General features: G+C 47.4%; 1 protein-coding gene and 1 long non-coding RNA gene across 4 annotated transcripts in view; one reads left to right on the top strand and one right to left on the bottom strand.

The window, feature by feature from the left end:
* The window catches only part of LOC139241006 (carboxy-terminal domain RNA polymerase II polypeptide A small phosphatase 2-like), a 35,400-nt gene extending 32,783 nt beyond the window's left edge, over positions 1-2,617 (bottom strand). For 2 of the 3 annotated variants that reach the window (XM_070869683.1, XM_070869681.1), the window contains exon 1: positions 2,359-2,617. In XM_070869683.1, coding sequence (XP_070725784.1) covers positions 2,359-2,431 — 73 coding nt within the window. In that variant the 5' untranslated portion in view covers positions 2,432-2,617. The remainder of the gene's footprint in view (positions 1-2,358) is intronic. The other variant, XM_070869685.1, reaches the window with a different exon arrangement.
* Positions 1-20,530, top strand: part of LOC139241009 (uncharacterized) — a 42,452-nt gene that overhangs the window by 11,360 nt on the left and 10,562 nt on the right. The window contains exon 2 of the long non-coding RNA XR_011588768.1: positions 9,214-9,276. This is a non-coding gene — a long non-coding RNA (uncharacterized lncRNA). The remainder of the gene's footprint in view (positions 1-9,213; positions 9,277-20,530) is intronic.

Here is a 20,530-nt window from a genome sequence, read left to right on the forward strand (position 1 = left end):
CTTCCAAATGTTCTCCCTTCACGCTCCCCTCCTGAAAGCAGTGCCTTGTGGAATACAGTTCCATAAGAGACAGCAGTCCCCAGTTCCTCATGAAGGTGGCCATTCTTCACGTGCAAGACTAGACATTGAATGTTGGGTTACCAATCAGAGAGTGCATCAGAGACAAACCTGACCACATACTCCCTCAGTATCCACACGCACTCACTTTCCAGCATAACTCACGAGCTCGCAGCCAGGATTAGGAATGCTGGTTTCTTCTCGGAGGGTTGTAAATCTATGGAATTCTCTGCCCCAGAGCTGTGGAGACTGGTTCATTGAATATATTCAAGGTGGAGATAGATAGATTTTGAGCGATAAGGGAGTTGAGGGTTATGGGGAGCGGGCAGAGAAGTGGAGCTGAGTCCATGATCCGATCAGCCATGATCTTATTGAATGGCGGAGCAGGCTCGAGGGGCCAAATGGCCAACTCCTGCTACTATTTCTTATGTTCTTATGCTCTCCCAGATCCATTGGCAAAAGCCAACTGCAACATCCCCAGCACCACGTGTCAGCTGTGGCTCAGTGGGCAGCATGCTCAATCGGAGTCAGATGGTCATGGGTTCAAGTCCCCCTCCAGGGACTTGAGCACATAATCTAATGGGGACATTCCCAGTACAGTGCTGAGGGAGCGCTTCACTGTCAGATGAGACGTTAAACCGAAGCCCCAGCTGCTCTCAGGTCAATGTAAAAGATCCCATGGCACTATTTCAAAGAAGAGCAGGCGAGTTATCCCCGTTGTCCTGGCCAATATTTATCCCTCAAATCAACATAACAAAAAAAATTATCTAGTCATTATCACATTGTTGTTTGCGAGATCTTGCTGTGCGCAAATTGGCTGCCGCGTTTCCCACATTAGAATAGTAACACTTCCAAGTTTTTCATTGGCTGTAAAGCACTTTGGGAAGACCTGTTGTCATGAAAGGCACTATATAAATGCAAATCTTTTCTTTCCACCCTTGCCGAGATCAGCTAAGAGAGCAGACACAACCCTGCAGCCATCCTGTTCTGCATGGCTCAGTGCTCGCGACATGTGGTGCAGTCCTCACTGAACCTTCACTGCCCATTTTAAGCACTTTACTCCCACAAGGAATTATGGGGTGAAATTCAATATAATCGACAACTCATACAGATGTTACCCCAAGTCACAAGTGCAGAAGTCGTTGTCAAGCCAACTAGCCATCGCCCACATGCATAAACTGACTCACAGGTTAGGAAAGCATCCATAGCCACCCTTGTGGGCAACCACCTCACCCACCGTTGGGTATAACAGGTCTCCTGCAAAGATTGCTTTTTATAAAGACTTTAAATATTATGAATGGGCTATCATTAAGAAAGCAGAATTCTCACTGCCTCCACAGTATTGGGAAATCCTGCTAGACCCAGTAAGTGTAGAAAGGTATGTCCCATTGTACTAAATTAAGTGTTGGATACAGAAGTGGTAAACAGCAAAAGCCAATCCCCCCCCGAACCCCCCCAAAAAATGTATTCCAACGCCCTACGCTATCCCCAGGTTTGGTTACAATTGAAGGTATTTATGTAGCTCTGGAATAACCAAAACAGTGAGGGAAGGCTCCTTTGGCTAAGGATCCTCCATCTCCCCTTAAAGTAGCCTCAAACCTCAGTCTGCACAACATTCCTTGCAGCGCCAGCGAGAGAGAGACTCGTCTGTGTTTTTTTTTAAAGGAAAAGGAACCCTGCGTTCTGCACTTCCTGCCAGAAACCACTATATCAAAAAGGGAAGACCTGAAATGTGCAAAACCAACATGACAATTAAATACAACAAAAAACACGCGGGGATTTGAAAAAATAAACCACATCCAAGAGAAAACTAAATGTTTGGAATTGCAAGACACGGGCTGGGGGAGTGGGGAATAGCCAGGCCAGAATCAAACAGTATAGTTAAAAGGTGACTCAAACTGACAGTTGTGTCTGCAGTTCAGAAGCGACGCTCACGTGGAAACGATTTTCAGTTTAACAAAAACGTGGCCACCGGTGGGAGAAAATGTGCCAGTCAGAGTAGCAAAGGCTTTAACAGAAGTGGGGAAAGAGTTTCTCCATAAATAGCGGAGAAAAAAAGTTAAGGAACAGGAGACAAACATCTGGACTGGATGCAGACGTTGCAGTCAATGTTCTGTAAATATTCGAACATCGCATCCCGGGTTTTCAAGTGAGAATTCACTTGTTTTGGCTGAAAATCTGCTGTTCGCTCTCTGCTTCACTTAAATGATTTTCTTGGAGAGCATGTGGGGATGTCCTCCATTTCTCTCTCGAATAAGGGGAGGGGACAAAATAAAGTTTGCCCCGGAGTTCATTCCTTACCTGGATTCCATCGCAGAGGCGAGAGATGCTCCTCTTTGCGATCTACTTGTGTTATGATAGACGCTCTTTCCATCGAACAAAAATCACCAAGATTTTTTTTGGGGTCCACCCTCCCCTCACCCCGCCCGCTGGCACAGTCCGATCCCAAATATCTTCGGTCACAACAGATTGCAGCTACTCCTCCAGCACCCTCCCCAAAGCCAACAACAAGGCAGGAAGGGCAAGCGAAAACAAGCCGGACAAATGAGACCGAGGCCGTTTCAAGACGCCCGGGCTTCAAGTAAACAACCCCCTCCCCCTCGGACAGAGCCCCCCCATCGCTATCCCGGCCCCACTGCCGCGCAAACTTCCCTCTGCGCTGCTTCGCCGCTCATTTGTCCAACGTCACAGTTGTCAGAGAGATTTCTTTTATTGACAGCTTTTAAGCGCGAGAAATTGACACTTGGGATGCCTTGAAACTACCTTGACCCTCCTGATTGGACAATTGGGAAAGCCGGAGTCTTAAAGGGGAAGGCAGATTACTCTGCCGGTTTTTATGAATAGGATTCCACAACATGATCGTCTTTCCAGGATTGTTTACATACCGTGTGCTACTCATCTCGAATATTTAATGCTCTTTTGGAATGAATACCCGCTGAGTTCAGTCATATGTTACGTTATTTCAACTGGCGGGGTCGATCTGTTTGGTACCTTTTCCTGAACAAGCAATAACATATTTTTAGCTTGCTGCGAGCTGGGTTGGTGGATCTTTTCACATTTATTCTCAAATGATCATGGATGAGCCCCATTATGAGCACCTTCCGTGTGGATAGGGCGGGACGTGTTTGCCACAAACTATCGTTTAAACTGTTTCAATTCCTGTCCCATGTCCACACTCAGAAAGTTTTCACTCATTTGATAAGGATGTGCTTCATGTTTAAAAAAAACAAGGAAACTGACCTGAAATTAACTTTCAGCTTGAGAAACCAACATGTACATCATTAATAAGTAGAAATTTAGAAAGGCGAGCAAAGTAAAAGGACCAGTCTAACACTTTCATCATCATAGGCAGTCCCTCGGAATCGAGGAAGACTTACTTCCACTCTAAAAGTGAGTTCTCAGGTGACTGAACAGTCCAATATGGGAATTACAGTCTCTGCCACAGGTGGGACAGACAGTGGTTAAAGGAAAGGGTGGGTGGGGAGTCTGGTTTGCCGCACGCTCCTTCCGCTGTTGCGTTGTTTTCTGCATGCTCTCGGCGACAGGACTTGAGGTGCTCAGCGCCCTCCCGGATGCTCTTCCTCCATTTTGAGTGGTCGCGGACCAGGGACTCCCAGGTGCCGGAAGGGATGTTGCACTTTATCAGGGAGGCTTTGAAGGTGTCCTTAAAGTGTTTCCTCTGCCCAACTGGGGCTCGCTTGCCGTGACGAAGCTCCAAGTAGAGCGCTTGAACAGTAACAGACCACCCCTGGTATTGCTAAGGATAAAGGGTAAGCCATTTAGGACCGAGATGAGGAGAAACTTCTTCACTCAGAGAGTTGTGAACCTGTGGAATTCTCTACCACAGAAAGTTGTTGAGGCCAGTTCGTTGGATATATTCAAAAGGGAGTTAGATGTGGCCCTTACGGCTAAAGGGATCAAGGGGTATGGAGAGAAAGCAGGAATGGGGTACTGAAGTTGCATGATCAGCCATGATCTTATTGAATGGTGGTGCAGGCTCGAAGGGCCGAATGGCCTACTCCTGCACCTATTTTCTATGTTTCTATGCTCATGTGCAGTCTCTGATTTATAAGTTGCTATAATAAATTGGAGGTAAGTAAGTTACTTGTAGATTTCAGGCTCCAGGTCAGAAAAACCTGTGCCGAAATGTTTAGGTACCTTTCTCTCTTTTTTTTAAAGATTATTTTGCATCTGTAGGAAAGTGTGATGTTTGGACTGTGATGGGCCCGTGTTAGATGTAAGACTTTATATTTTTACAGCCCACTCATGGCATTGCTCACAATGAGTCAGAGGTTATACTTTTGTGAGAGATTTTGGGGTGTGGAAGTTGACGGGTACACAGCTCAAGTGAAAGAATTTAGAAAGAAGTTTGTAAGAGTTCTGCCCAGAAGTGAAACAAGTGCTTTTGATTGTTCCCTGAAAAATCAATCATTAATGTTTTCCTTACCCACTGCACCGAAGTACATATCACATCTGCATAAATAAATCTTTGTGAATAATGATTGATTCTAATTCACAATATAAACTAAACAGTAGTCGCTGTAATCATCAAGACACCCTGTTCGAGACGTGCAGTATCCACGACCCAGATCGTCAGGAATCTGATGGTCCCCAGGGTAGGAGGATCCAATCTATGACTCTAAGGCCACTTGTAGCCCCTGAGCCCTGACAATCCAGCCCTTAAAGCTCAAGCAACTATTATATTTTTTATTTGTCACATTGCCTGTCTTATTCCATTAGAAGGAAAGAACTTACATTTATATAGAGTCTTTCACGACCACCGGACTTCACTGCCAATGAAGCACTTTGTGAAGTGCAGTCACTGTTGTAATGCAGGAAACGCGGTAGCTAATTTGCACACAGCAAGCTCCCACAAACAGCAATGTAATAATGATCAGATAATCTGTTTTTCAGTGATGTTGCTTGAGGGATAAATATTGGCCAGGACACTGGGGTTAACTCCCCTGCTCCTCTTCGAAATAGATCTTTTACATACACTTGAGAGAGCAGACAGGGCCTCAGTTTAACATCTCATCTGAAACACGGCACCTCCGGCAGTGCAGCACTCCCTCAGCACTGCACTGGAGTGTCAGCCTGGATTTTTACATTCCAGTCTCTGGAGTGGGACTTGAGCCCACAACCTTCTGACTCAAAGGCGAGGGTGTGACCCACTGACAAGTACATCTTCATAGAACACCACAACAGATCGCTGTGGAAAACCTTACTGCTCAAACTTCCCAACCCCTTCACAGAGCCTGACTGCTGAAGTCTGAGGAAACAAATTTAACTCCTGTACAATAAACTCGTCTGGGTGTAAAATTTTCCTCATTGGGCTGGATTTTCGGCTTTGATGATTTCGGGGCAGTAATGACGGCGGAGCGATAAAGTTTGCGCCCGGGAACAGTTTGCGCCTCAGTCAGCAAAATTGGGCAGCTGAGCCCTGAGTGTGGGGCGGAGCGCTAAGGGAAGCGTTACACACCTCTCTTGGGGCGCTAGGCCGGCTGAGCGTGCGAAAATCCCGAGCTAAACAGCCGGCTTGGGATCACTCCAAGAGAAGCCTGGGGAGAAAATAAAAACCTGAAAAAACACCACAAAAACATTCCCAATACATAGCCCATGCCACCACAACATATATCGTAAAAAAAATTAAAAGAAAAAACAATCACACTTACTCGAGGACAGCATTACTTACCTCACTGCAGCTGGTATAGGTCGGACCGTCTGTTTACCCAGGCGGTCCCAGCAGGGTGCGCTGTGGGCCGTACGGGTCGGGCACGACTCAAAAAGCATGCTGGTGTCGCAACCAGGGGCATTGCACACCGGCGCAACTCTTCCGGGCGATGCTGTTCCGCGCCCTGGCAAACCCAGCCCCGGCAAACTCCCACAGGGCACTGGAGGCTTACCGCCTGCCCAGAGGAGCTCACCGCCGCCATTGCCACCCCTCCGAGGCGAAAAACAAAGCGCAGAAGACCAGAAAATCAACCCCATTATAGAACTCTATTAAATTTGCTTTGCGACAAATACTTTTTCTCATCCGAAAGACGACTTCTCCAACAGTGCAGCACTCCCTCAGTCATCATCATAGACAGCCCCTCGGGATCGAGGAAGACTTGCTTCCACTCTTAGCATGAGTTCTTAGGTGGCTGTACAGTCCAATATGAGAACCACAGTCTCTGTCACAGGTGGGACAGGCAGTGATTGAGGGGAAGGGTGGGCAGGGAGCCTGGTTTGCCGCACGCTCCTTCTGCTGCCTGCGCTTGATTTCTGCATGCTCTCGGCGATGAGACTCGAGGAGCTCAGCGCTCTCCTGGATGCACTTCCTCCACTTAGGGCAGTCTTTGGCCAGGGACTCCCAGGTGTCAGTGGGGATGTCGCACTTGATCAGGGAGGCTTTGAGCGTGTCCTTGTAACGTTTCCTCTGCCCATCTTTGGCTCGTTGGCCGTGGACGAGTTCCGAGTAGAGTACTTGCTTTGGGAGTCTCGTGTCTGGCATGCGAACTATGTGGCCTGCCCAGCGGAGCTGATCAAGTGTGGTCAGTGCTTCAATGCTGGGGATGTTGGCCTGGATGAGGACGCTAATGTCGGTGCGTCTGTCCTCCCAGGGGATTTGTAGGATCTTGCTCAGTACTGCACTGGCAGTGTCAGCCTGGACTATGTGCTCAAGTCTCTGGAGTGGGATGAAACAGTGCCAAAAGGACCGGTGAGATACTGGTGGGGCAGCACCACGTGTAAAAGAGCAACAGCCATCTCTCAAAGTATAACTCACTTCCCTGTACTTGGCAGGATTAAAACTTGGCCTCAGATAGCAGTCACATTCACAGGATACGACAGGAGCCAAGGCTGCCCTGAGGAACAATAACATCAACTTGATCCAGCTTTTTGGAGACAGCGGTTACCTCGCAGTCATTCGAGTGATGGGGGGGGGGGGGTTGCAGAAAGACCCTTTCATGACCTATCTTTACAAGTAGAGGTATTAAATGGTGCCTTTTCCCCTTGTTTTGTTTGTGCTTTTTCAATTTTGTCCCCTCATCAAAGCACTGTCTCACCCTACGGGTACAGTTCCACAGGTCACGGTCATTCTCTGATACCTTGCCCAAGAGGCCATTCTTCATGTGTGAGCCTAGGTGGGCTATTCAAACATGGGAGACAATGCAGCCACGCCAATCACGTCCTCCGCCAATATCCAAACACACAGGCACTTTCCAGTAGGGGAGGTCACTGGATAGTAATCACAAGCAGAAACCCAGGATCATTATTCTCTTCCTTAGCCCAGGGTTACTGAGACTAGAAATTGGTGTAAGAATCCTGAGAAATTTCCATTTCAGATTCCCACTAGCTAACATGGACATCTATAGATATGTGAAGAGAAAAAGATTAGTGAAGACAAATGTAGGTCCCTTGCAGTCAGAATCAGGTGAATTTATAATGGGGAACAAAGAAATGGCAGACCAATTCAACAAATTACTTTGGTTCTGTCTTCACGAAGGAAGGCACAAATAACCTTTCGGAAATACTAGGGGACCGAGGGTCTAGCGAGAAGGAGGAACTGAAGGAAATCCTTATTAGTCAGGAAATTGTGTTCGGGAAATTGATAGGATTGAAGGACGATAAATCCCCAGGGCCTGATAGTCTGCATTCCAGTGTACCTAAGGAAGTGGCCCTAGAAATAGTGGATGCATTGGTGGTCATTTTCCAACATTCTATAGACTCTGGATCAGTTCCTATGGACTGGAGGGTAGCTCATGTAACCCCACTTTTTAAAAAAGGAGGGAGAGAGAAAACAGAGAATTATAAACTGGTTAGCCTGACATTGGTAGTGGGGAAAATGTTGGAATCAATTACTAAAGATGTAATAGCAGCGCATTTGGAAAGCAGTGACAGGATCGGTCCAAGTCAGCATGGATTTATGAAAGGGAAATCATGCTTGACAAATCTTCTAGAATTTTTTGAGGATGTAACTAGTAGAGTGGACAAGGGAGAACCGGTGGATGTGGTGTATTTAGACTTTCAAAAGGCTTTTGACAAGGTCCCACACAAGAGATTAGTGTGCAAAATTAAAGCACATGGTAACGTATTGATGTGGATTGAGAACTGGTTGGCAGACAGGAAGCAGAGAGTCGGGATAAACGGGTCCTTTTCAGAATGGCAGGCAGTGACTAGTGGAGTGCCGCAGGGCTCAATGCTGGGACCCCAGCTCTTTACAATATACATCAATGATTTGGATGAAGGAATTGAATGTAATATCTCCAAGTTTGCAGATGGCACATAGGAAGAAAGACTGGATCGACTAGGCTTATATTCACTGGAATTTAGAAGAATGAGAGGGGATCTCATAGAAACATATAAAATTCTGATGGGATTGGACAGGTTAGATGCAGGAAGAATGTTCCCGTTGTTGGGGAAGTCCAGAACCAGGGGTCACAGTCTAAGGATAAGGGGTAAGTCATTTAGGACCGAGATGAGGAGAAATTTCTTCACCCAGAGAATTGTGAACCTGTGGAATTCTCTACCACAGAAAGTTGTTGAGGCCAGTTCGTTAGATATATTCAAAAGGGAGTTAGATGTGGTCCTTACGGCTAAAGGGATCGGGGGTATGGAGAGAAAGCAGGAATGGGGTACTGAGGTGAATGATCAGCCATGATCATATTGAATGGTGGTGCAGGCTCGAAGGGCTGAATGGCCTACTCCTGCACCTATTTTCTATGTTTGTATGTTTGTATGAAATGTGTGGCTCAGTTCCGTCATGGTTAATAAAATTACCTTCTGGGGGCAGCGGCATCAAATAGACCAGTTTCTTCTGCAAATAGGACGTGTAAGGGCTCAGAGATAGCCAGCTCCTGGGAATACTCTAGGACTCCTGACAGTCCCAGCTGGATATGTTAGCGGAATGCAGGGTAACGTGCACACTGCCCTGCTTACATGGCCGTAGCGAGCGACGGTTAATGTAGCACACTGAACCATTCCATCTTCTAATTAGGGACCACAAGCCACAGGTTGAGTTACATTTGCAATACTTTCACACAATGCTGCAAGATGAAAGGAACATTCATTTGTTGATGAGTCTTCGTGTTGCTGCTGTGAAAGAAAATCTTATTTTATACCCCAGATTTCTCGGTAGTTGTTATGTAACAACAATGGTTCATTTTGTCATTGCAGAAGACAGTGAACGGGGCGGAGGAGGCACTCAAAAATCTCAAACAGATCCTGCTATGTGGCTCGGTGGGTACGTGCACGACCTCATGGTTCAGTACCTTGCTATGTAAGGTACTTGTATACTGTTAACTGAACACTAGATTGCTCCCGAATGGGTAATTACATGGTACCAATTACACGCCAAGTTCTTCTCTTGTATTACTTTGTTATTCTTTGACGGAATGTTCTCGAGGGGCTGGAAGTAAACGCAGCTAGTTATTGCCGCACCAATTTGAATGTTTATTCGAACATAACATACCTGATCTCAGCTGGGCTAACAGTAGGGGCACTCAATGTCTCCAGGCAAGGGAGGGGAAAAATCAACTAGTGTTCCTGCACCTGATCACTCTCCAATCTCACCCTCCCGTATTGTTACCTCTGGTGTCCCCCAAGGATCTATCCTTGGCCCCCTCCTATTTCTCATCTACATGTTGCCCCTTGGTGACATCACCTGAAAACACAGCGTCAGTTTCCACATGTACGCTGATGACACCCAACTCTACCTCACCACCACTTCTCGCAACCCCTCCGCGGTCTCTAAATTGTCAGACTGCTTGTCCGACATCCAGTTCTGGATGAGCAGAAATTTTCTCCAATTAAATATTGGGAAGACTGAAGTCATTGATTTCGGTCCCTGCCACAAATTCCGTTCCCTAGCCACTGACTCCATCCCTCTCCCCAACTCCTGTCTGAGGCTGAACCAGACTGTTAGCAACCTTAGTATGATATTTGATCCTGAAATGAACTTTCGACCACATATCCACAGCATAACTAAGACCGCCTATTTCCACCTCCGTAACATCACCCGTCTCCGCCCTTGCCTCAGCTCATCCGCTGCTGAAGCCCTCATCCGTACCTTTGTTACCTCCAGACTTGACTATTCTAACGCATTCCTGGCTGGCCTCCCACATTCTACCCAACGTAAACTAGAGGTGATCCAAAACTCGGCTGCCCCCCCCCGTGTCCTAACTCGCACTGAGTCCCGCTCACCCATCACCCCCTGTGCTCGCTGACCCATGTCCTAACTCGCACCAAGTCCCGCTCACCCATAACCCACTATGCTCATTGACCTACATTGGCTCCCAGTTAAGTAATGCCTCGATTTCAAAATTCTCATCCTTGTTTACAAATCCCTCCATGGCCTCCTCGCCCCTCTCCATCTTTGTAATCTCCTTCAGCCCTACAACTCCTCCGAGATCTCTGCGCTCCTCAAATTCTGCCCTCTTGAGAATTATAATCGCTCCACCATCGGTGGCCATGCCTTCTGTTGCCTGGGCTCCAAGATCTGGAACTCCCTGCCTAAACCTCTCCGCCTCTCCATCTCTCTTTCCTCCTTTAAGACGCTCCTCTTTGACCAAGCTTGTGGTCACCTGCGCTAATTTCTACTTATGTGGCTCGGTGTCAGATTTTTTTGTCCCATAAAACTCCTGTGAAGCGCCTTGGGATGTTTCACGTTAAAGGCGCTATATAAATACAAGTTGTTGTTGTTGTAAAATGCACATTGCTGAATGTTTGGTTTTGTGAGAAATGGAAATGTCTTACTTGTACAGAAGGGGGTTCTCTTTTGCCCTTGGGTTCAGTGTTCTGTTCCCCAGCACTGACACATCTCTCACCATGATTAGCACAAAATCAGCCACGACCCTAAAAAATATAAACCAATAAGGAATTATCATTAAAATTGATTATCACGGCAAAATGATTTAGATCTGTCTGCTGTAAGCAGTAAATTCAATTACACTCACTGGTTGTACGGGCCCTGTTGCTTCAAGATATGAACCTGACTACAAACTTGAGACTGTGGTCTCCTGCAGCTAAACTGGAATGAATACTTTTAAATAGTACGACTTCGAGATTCAGTCACTGTACAGAGCTTAAGTGCTTTATGATTGGCTAACCAGCTATAAAGTGCATTTCACTAAATGTTAAACAATTAGTGCTCAGATGTCCATTCTATGCTGACAATAATTTCATTATAGTCTGAATGTTTTTAATCATTCTTGGCAGGGTAGCATTCCACATGCACCTCCAGTTTTCACGGTTGAGCAGAGACAGTATGGCCTTGAATTTCTGTGGGGTTCTGCCCGTCTCCTGCTGTAATTTCTGCAAAAGATCATTGACCCCCTCTGGAGAAATGGCACAAACAACCATTCTTAATCCATGTCCTCTCAGAGAACCTGAACGAAAATTCCAGCCATAAATGTCTGCAGGTCTTCAACTGTGGGAGGCATCACAGCTGCCCCAATGCTTTTTCAACCTGATGTCCACACAGGCACAATTCCCAGCAGCAGCCACTGGATGGCGATCAGGAGTGGGAACTCTGGCTGATTGTACCCCGAGGGCACCGAGTCCAGTTGAAGTGTCCCAATTGCGACCAGCTAACAGAATTTCGACATGGGGCCTTCTGGTCTGTCCTACTTGGTGCGGCACTGGGTGGTGCCTTTGCCCACCAGGCCATTTCAATTCAGGGAAGGAATTTGACCAATTTTTAGACTTTTCACCTTAAACAAGAATTGTTGCCCAAACCTCAGCAAAACACTTCATACTGCATCAGTCTGACCTGTTCCTCATTATATCCCCGTGGCCGTTAGGTGAGGGAGGTTTTGTGCTGATTGTAGCTTTTTGTCGACTGGGAGCTGAGAATACCTGAGCTCATGTCATTAAGGAACCTCAAGAGCCACTAGTGAGAGGAGACCTTCGACCCTTTCTTCTGGGGTAGACTCAGGATGAAGCTCAAGCAGGGCTATGGGAAAAGAACAGGGGAAGTGGGACTAATTGGATCGCTCTTTCAAAGAGCCAGCACAGGCACGATGGGCTGAATGGCCTCCTTCTGTGCTGTATGATTCTCTGAAAGGGCAATATCCCAGCAGACCGCACCATCATCATCATCATCATCATAGGCAGTCCCTCGGAATCGAGGAAGACTTGCTTCCACTCTTAAAATGAGTCTTTAGGTGACTGTACAGTCCAATTTGAGAGCCACAGACTCTGTCACAGGTGGGACAGATAGTCGCTGAGGGTAAGGGTGGGTGGGACTGGTTTGCCGCACGCTCTTTCCACTGTCTGCGCTTGATTTCTGCATGCTCTCGGCGATGAGACTCAAGGTGCTCAGCGCCCTCCCGGATGCTCTTCCTCCACTTAAGGCGGTCTTTGGCCAGGGACTCCCAGGTGTCAGTGGGGATGTTGCACTTTATCAGGAAGGCTTTGAGGGTGTCCTTGTAACGTTTCCGCTGCCCACCTTTGGCTTGTTTGCTGTAGTAATACCCTCCCTCCTGTATGGCTCAGAGACATGGACCATGTACAGTAGACACCTCAAGTCGCTGGAGAAATACCACCAACGATGTCTCTGCAAGATTGCAAGATCCTACAAATCCCCTGGGAGGACAGATGCACCAACGTTAGCGTCCTCGACCAGACCAACATCCCCAGCATTGAAGCACTGACCACACTTGATCAGCTCCGCTTGGCGGGCCACATTGTTCGCATGCCTGACACGAGACTCCCAAAGCAAGCGCTCTACTCGGAACTCCTTCACCATCATCACTTACTTAGCGAACCCCTTTAGGAATTATAGACAACATTTGCACGCCAAACATTAGAAAGTAGCACGGCCAAACAAAGTGTGTTGGGTAAATTTTCCAGGTGCATAGTCCCAGTGCGAAGCACATATCAAGAAATTACACGTGTGCCCTCGCAATGATTCTAATCCAATGGGAGGAAAAATATTTGGGGAGGCGTGTGTTCACAAACTCCAATCCTGTGTGCGAGGCTCGGTGTCAGGAACATGCTTTTGTAAAAAGTTACCCTGATGTATACCTTAACGTTGAGCAACCTGGGTGAAAAGCCAAGGCTAATAGTGCAGCGCCGCACCAAGGTCAGTTGACTTCAAACTAGGGTTTTTAAAAGCCTGTAGGGGAAGGTGAAACGGAGGGAGGGAGGGCACGAGTTAAACAGCATTGAGGAGCTGGGAATGAATAAGTCACTGTAGGAGACTTCATTTCAACACAGTGAGAATGTAGAGAGGGGATAAGAGTGTGTGGGAGCAAATGGTATGAGTAAAATTGAGAAACAAAGAAAAAACTTGCGTTTATAATAACGTGTATTTATACAGCGCCTTCAATGTAGTAAAACGTCCCAAGGTGCTTCACAGAAGCGATTATTAAACAAAATTTGACACTGAGCCTCATAGAAACATAGAAAATAGGTGCAGGAGTAGGCTATTTGGCCCTTTGAGCCTGCACCACCATTCAATATGATCATGGCTGATCATTCACCTCAGTACCCCTTTCCTGCTTTCTCTCCATACCCCTTGATCTGTTTAGCCGTAAGGGCCATATCTAACTCCCTCTTGAATATATCCAATGAACATAAGGAGATCTTAGGATAGGTGACCAAAAGCTTGGTCAAAGAGGTCGGTTTTAAGTAGTGTCTTAAAGGACGAGAATGAGGTAGTGAGGGGGAGAGGTTTAGGGAGGGAGTTCCAGAGCTTAGGGTCCAGGCAGCTGAAGACACGGCCACCAATGGTGGAGCGATTATAATCAGGGATGCGCAAAAGGCCAGAATTAGAGAAGCGCAGAGATCTCGGAGGGTGTTAGGGCTGGAGAAGGTTACAGATATAGGGAGGGGGTGGGGCCATGGAAGGATTTGAAAACAAGAATGAGAATTTTAAAAAGTGAGTCATTGCCAGACCGGAAGGCAGTGTAGGTCAGTGAGTACATGGGGTGATGGGTGAATGAGACTTGGTGCGAGTTAGGGCACGGGGAGTTTTGGATGAGCTCAAGTTTTCGTACGGTAGAATGTGGGAGGCCAGCCAGGAGTGCGTTGGAATAGTTAAGTCTAGAGGTAACAACGGCATGAATGAGAGATTCAGCAGCAGATGAGCTGAGACCTCCAGATGTCTCAAAGCGCTTTACAGCCAATTAAGTACTTTTTGAACTGTTGTAACATGGGAAAGCACGGCAGCCATTCTGCGCACGGCAAGCTCCCACAAACAGCAATGTGATAATGACCAGATAATCTGTTTTTTTTGTGATGTTAATTGAGGGATAAATATTGTTCCCAGGACACTAATATGGTGAAAGCACTGGCAAATAAAATTTCCTCCATTTTTTCAAAAAACACACACTTCCAGACAGAAAGAAGCAAAGATAACCAAAGTCCCATCCTAAAGGCCTGGCCAAGGGCACCAACTAGGGTTGAACTTCCAGCATTGAACTGTCTAGCAGGTTCAGGGTGATATGAGCTTCTTGAGAATTAGAAAGTGTGACTTATTATATTATACTTTGAAGACCCTGGAGAAAATGGCTGACTATCCTTTAACAACATGGCGACTCCCTCCATGGCAGTTGGTTATCACGTACCCCGGACAAGTGCCCAACATCCTGCGTTGGACGGTTGGCCGGGCTCGCTCCCTCCCCTACCCATACATGGACCTTGAGAGAACATGCCCCCTGAGCCCAGTCCCTCCCTCTCCCTCCCCCTGCTGCCATGCTCATTACTTCCCTCCCCAACCCCTCACGTGGAGCACGAGAGGACACACCCATCCAGCCCAGCCCTGCGCGCACCCCCCCGCTCCTTTGCGCACGTCACTTCCATTCTCCCACCCTGCCACCATTCAGCCCATCCTCTATCCGCATTGCTCCTGCTCTTTCTTCAACTCCCTCCCCTCCACAGCTCTATCCTCTCACACAACCATCCCACCGCCAATCGCCGTCAGTTCCGCCTCTTCTCCCATACTCACCCCCCACTTCATTCTCACACCACTTGCAGCCTGTGCCCCTCCCCCTTCGTGCTTCCACGACCACACATGCCTTTCCCAACTGACACCTCGAACACCCCGCCTCACCACATTTATTAAGCAGCTTTCACCACCTCAGGATGTCCCAAAGCACTTTACAGCCAATGAAGTACCTCTGTAATGTAGGAAATCTGACAACCAATTTGTGCACAGCAAGGTCCCACAAACAGCAGTGTGATAATGACCAGATCATCTGTTTTAGATATTGCTTAATAGATAAATATTGGCCAGGAGACTGGGAAGAACTCACCTGCTCTTCTTCGAAAAGTGCCACGGGATCTTTTACATCCACCTGAGAGAGCAGATGGGGCCCCAGTTTGACGTCTCACCGGAAAGATGGCACCTCCAACAGTGCGGCGCTCCCTCAGCACTGCCCCTCCGGCAGTGCAGCACTCCCTCAGTACTGCCCCTCCGACAGTGCAGCACTTCCTCAGTACTGCCCCTCCGACAGTGCGCGCTCCCTCAGTACTGCCCCTCCGACAGTGCGCGCTCCCTCAGTACTGCACAACCTTCTGACTCAGAGGCGAGGGGGCTACCAACTGAGCCACAGCTGACACTTGTTGGTGGGACTATTTCAGATAACTGAGTTAAATGTGGGAAATATGTTATTCTCCCAATGGGTCTGAGTGGAATGGGAAAAGCCAAATTTCTTCAGGGAACTGCAAAGATTTGAAAGCAAAAGCAAGAAACCCGTATGAAGCCAAATGTTTCTGAGTCTCCAAGCATCGCCTGTCGAAGGCCTCTTCTGCTGGAGTGCTGAGTATTTCCGATTGGTGTCACATTGGCCATGCATTCCTATGTGTTGAGCAAGAGATCACTCTGGGCAGATGTTATTTTCGTCCTACTAGAGAAGTTAGGGTATCACTGGGTCTTAAAGCCTTTTAATTAAAACCCCCCTGGAGCATTCACGCGAGCAGGTAATCAGAATCAGCAAGCATCGCTCCCAATGGACTAATTCGATCGGACTCGAGCAGGAGACATGAAAGCCGATGAGAGTTCTTCAGTAATCTGTGTGACCGAGATTCCAAGTTCCACTCTCATCAACCTCCAATGAAGATAAAGAACCTTGTACATGAGGGGGAGTGGAGAGAGGGAGTGCAGAGACTGCGCCAAAATTTATTGTCGCCTGCCTGGTTTTTTTTACAGGTAGAGTATTACTCATCCTCATTGTAATGTGGTGAAGGGGAGTTAGCAAATATCCTCCCGCCCCCAGCATGAAAATGTATCCAGAAATACACACACAGACTGGTGAAATGGGCACAATATTTGCAGATTAGTCACTTTATCTGAGCCAGATGTCTGATGGAAGAGGGGGCAAGCCATTTAATTGAAATACACAATTACTCCAAATGGAATGTTGGCCTTTATTGCAAGGGGGATCGAGTATAAAAGCAGAGAAATCCTGCTACAACTGTACAGGGTATTGGTGAGGCCACATCTGGAATACTGCGTGCAGTTTTGGTCTCTGTATTTAAGGAAGTATATACGTGTATTGGAGGCAGTTCAGAGAAGGTTCTCTCGGTTGATTCCGGGGATGAGGGGGTTGACTTATGAGGAAAGGTTGAGTAGGTTGGACCTGTATTCATTGGCGTTCAGAAGAATGAGAGGTGATCTTATCGAAACGTATAAGATAATGAGGGGGCTCGACAAGATGGATGCAGAGAGAATATTTCCACTCATAGGGGAGACTAAAACTAGGGGACATAGTCTCAGAATAAGGGGCCGCCCATTTAAAACTGAGATGAGGAGGAATTTCTTCTCTCAGAGGGTTGTAAATCTGTGGAATTCTCTGCCCCAGAGAGCTGTGGAGGCTGGGTCATGAATATATTTAAAGTGGAGATGGACAGATTTTTGAGCGATAAGAGAGTAAAGGGTTATGGGGAGCGGGTAGGGAAGTGGAGCTGAGTCCATGATCAGATCAGCCATGATCGTATTGAATGGCGGAGCAGGCTCGAGGGGCCGAATGGCCTACTCCTGCTCATATTTCTTATGTTTTTATGTACAATTCTTATGATATTTGTTTACATATATGTTCGATTGTCAGCTCTTTCTGGGTTTAGCTTACAGAGATTTAAATTTGCTTGGTCCTGATTTTTTAAGAGTCTTTCTCAGCCTGTCTTGCTCAAATTAGAGAGTCTGTCTAATGCATTCAGAGAGAGACAATTACCCCAGAGAGGTTCTGTGAATGATGAGAAACTAAGAACTAGCATGTAGCAATACAAATAAAGAACATGTATTTATACAGCACCTTTCATGTGCTCAGGACGTCCCAAAGCCATTGCAGTACTTTCGAAATATAGTCACTGTTGTTTGTAGAAAACGTGACAACTGATCTGCGTTCATCAAAGTCCCACAAGCAGCAATGCGATAAATGACCAGATAATGTTTTAATGATATTGGTTGAGGAATAAATATTGGCCAGGATACTGGGAGAACTCCCCTACTCTTCTTTAGAGAATGTCATGGGATCTTTCACGTCCACCTGAGAGAGCAGACGGGGCCTCAGTTTGATGTCTCATCCGAAAGACGGCACCTCCGACAGTGCAGCACTCCCTCAGCACTGCACTGGAGTGTCGGCCTGGATTATGGGGCTCACGTCTCTGGAGTGGGGATTGAACACATGACCATCTGACTCAGAGGCAAAAGTGCTATTCACTGAGGCACGGCTGATACTTTAATATTGTGTATATTATGGTTTAACACAGTAGTCATGACTATTTGTTGATTTCTTACTTACTTCAGTTAGTTAAACTTAAATAATTACTCTAAAATCTATCGTGTGCCTTTGCCACAGTGCACTTATCCATTTACTGTTTAATAAATCTGGCGGCTTTAGCCTAAGCCAACGTTTCTTAAGTGTCTACTTTGCTGCCTTCTGATACCAAAGATCATGTGATGGCATCTGAGGTTAACCAGTAACCAATGGCTGGTTGAAAATTACTTAAATATTAGCATAGTAAAAGCACTCTCTGAGACTCAGTGATTGAGGAGTCATCTATGGGAGTGGTATGGAGACCCTGAACCCAAAAAGATCTGGAGTGAAGGCTGCTTCACAGGGCAGTTAAGAGCTGGTGTAGGACTGGAATCAGATATCGGCCCAGAATGGCTAAGGACAGCAGGTTTGCTTCCCTAAAGGACATTAGTGAACCAGTTGGGTTTTTAATGTCAATCCGATAGCTTCATGGGCACTTCCACTGGCACCAACTTCTTATTTACAGACGTCTTTTAAACTGAATTCAAATTCTCAAACTGGCATGGTGGGATTTGAACTCAAGTTCTCTAGATTAGTAATCCAATAAAATAATCGCTATACTACCCTCAAATTCAGTTGGAGGCAGGGAGTGAGAACTCTGTGCCTTGAGGATACCCTGTAATATAAAGGGAGCATAAGAGGACTCTGCTGTAAATGAGAATTTGGCAGTGAGCAAACTCTTTAACAGCCAATTAAAGGGGAGGACACTAATTCCTCTCTGTGTTTTTATTAGCTTGTATTTCCAAGCCCTGAATAAGCTCTTGGCACAACTTCACTGTTATGCTGAAGGCGGAAATACATTGGCGCCGTCTTCAAAAGAGTTGAGCTGTGCGCTAGGAGGTGTTGGATTACCAGCCTGCTGCCATTCTTTGTGGTTTGCTTCACTGGAGATAATGAGCCCTGGGAGCAGGTACCCACCTAACCACCCCCCCCTGCCTACAGTCGCCGTGCTCACAGTCTGCAAAGACTCAGTGGGTGGTAGTGAGAGGGAAAAAAAGAGGGATTCAGACCCACGAAAGAGAACAAAGATGAGATATAAAGAGCTGCTATGCTCGAGCAGTGCAGCTGGGAGCAGAGGCAAAGCTCTCCCTCTGCAGGCTGTGCTACTGAGTTCAGAACAACCAGATGTCCAAAGAACCAACGCCATCATAGACCTGTGAAATTGGGAGTCTATGGCCCCAATTTTAACTCCCGCCAGCCTGGCGGAAAGTGGATGGGGCGGGGGGGGGGCAGTTAAAATGAGGCCAGTCACTTACCCCCTCTGATTCTGCTTTCTTTTGAGCAGGACACCAGCAGGAAGGAAGCGGGATCCTTCTTTAAATATGTAGATCGGGTCTGATCATATCATTGGAACCCAATCTGCAATTTTAGTCAGAGGCCCAAGCAGGGGGAGCAGGGGCGGCTTTCTCCGTCAGGCCAGTCCTGCCAGGAGGGGGATTCATGGGCCCGAGAAGAGGCCCAAGGAGGTAAGTTTTACAATGTAACTTTAGGTTTCCTCGTGGGCAGGGGGAGCCTCCTTCTAACCGGGCCCCCTTCCCCCCCAACTCCCTTCCCACACCCCCCTTCACCACCCCCTTCCCCTCCAACTCCCTTCCCCCACCCCACTCCACCACCCCCTTCCCCCCAAACTCCCTTCCCCCACCCACCTCCACCACCCCCTTCCCTCCCACCCCCTTCCTCCCCTCCTTCCCCCCACCCCCTTCCCCCCATCCGCGATCTCCTCCAGAGCCCGCCCCCCGTCAACTGACTGCGAGGACCAGTCCATTCCCACTGATTCCTGGCTGCGGCCTCCTGCTGCCGAATTCCAGGTCCCTGGTGCAGTCTGCTAAATGTGGGGAGCCGGCCACAGACGTTTACACTCCCCTAACAAATGGGAGCTTGGCGGGAGAGCATTGTGCGGTCACTCTTCTGAGATGGGAATGAGAAAACAAAGCTGGGAGCACACATTCAGCCGCAGAGATCAGCGTGATCCGTAGCAATTTCCATTCATTCAGTACTGTGGGACCTGTTAACCCCAAGTGACTGAATTTCTGATCTGCACTGCCGGTGCACAGAGTTATGTTCTACATCGAAACATAGAAACATAGAAAACAGGTGCAGGAGCAGGCCATTCGGCCCTTCGAACCTGCACCACCATTCAATAAGATCATGGCTGATCATTCACCTCAGTACCCCTTTCCTGCTTTCTCTCCATACCCCTTGATCACTTTAGCTGTAAGGGTCATATCTAACTCGCTCTTGAATATATCTAACGAACTGGCCTCAACAACTCTCTGCGGTAGAGAATTCCACAGGTTCACAATTCTCTGAGTGAAGAAGTTTCTCCTCATCTCGGTCCTAAATGGCTTACCCCTTATCCTTAGACTGTGACCCCTGGTTCTGGACTCCCCCAACATCAGGAACATTCTTCCTGCATCTAACCTGTCCAGTCCCGTCAGAATTTTATATGTTTCTATGAGATCCCCTCTCATTCTTCTAAATTCCAGTGAATACAGGCCCAGTCCCTCCTCATATGTCAGTCCTGCCATCCCGGGAATCAGTCTGGTGAACCTTCGCTACACTCCCTCAATAGCAAGAAAGAGGCAGATTAGGAGACCAAAACTGAATACAATATTCCAGGTGAGGCCTCACCAAGGCCCTGTACAGCTGCAGCAAGACCTCCCTGCTCCTATACTCAAATCCCCTAGCTATGAAGGCCAATATGCTATTTGCCTTCTTCACCGCCTGCTGTACCT

Source organism: Pristiophorus japonicus, chromosome X (genome assembly GCF_044704955.1).
Source record: "Pristiophorus japonicus isolate sPriJap1 chromosome X, sPriJap1.hap1, whole genome shotgun sequence".
NCBI classification, from domain to species: Eukaryota; Metazoa; Chordata; class Chondrichthyes; family Pristiophoridae; genus Pristiophorus; species Pristiophorus japonicus.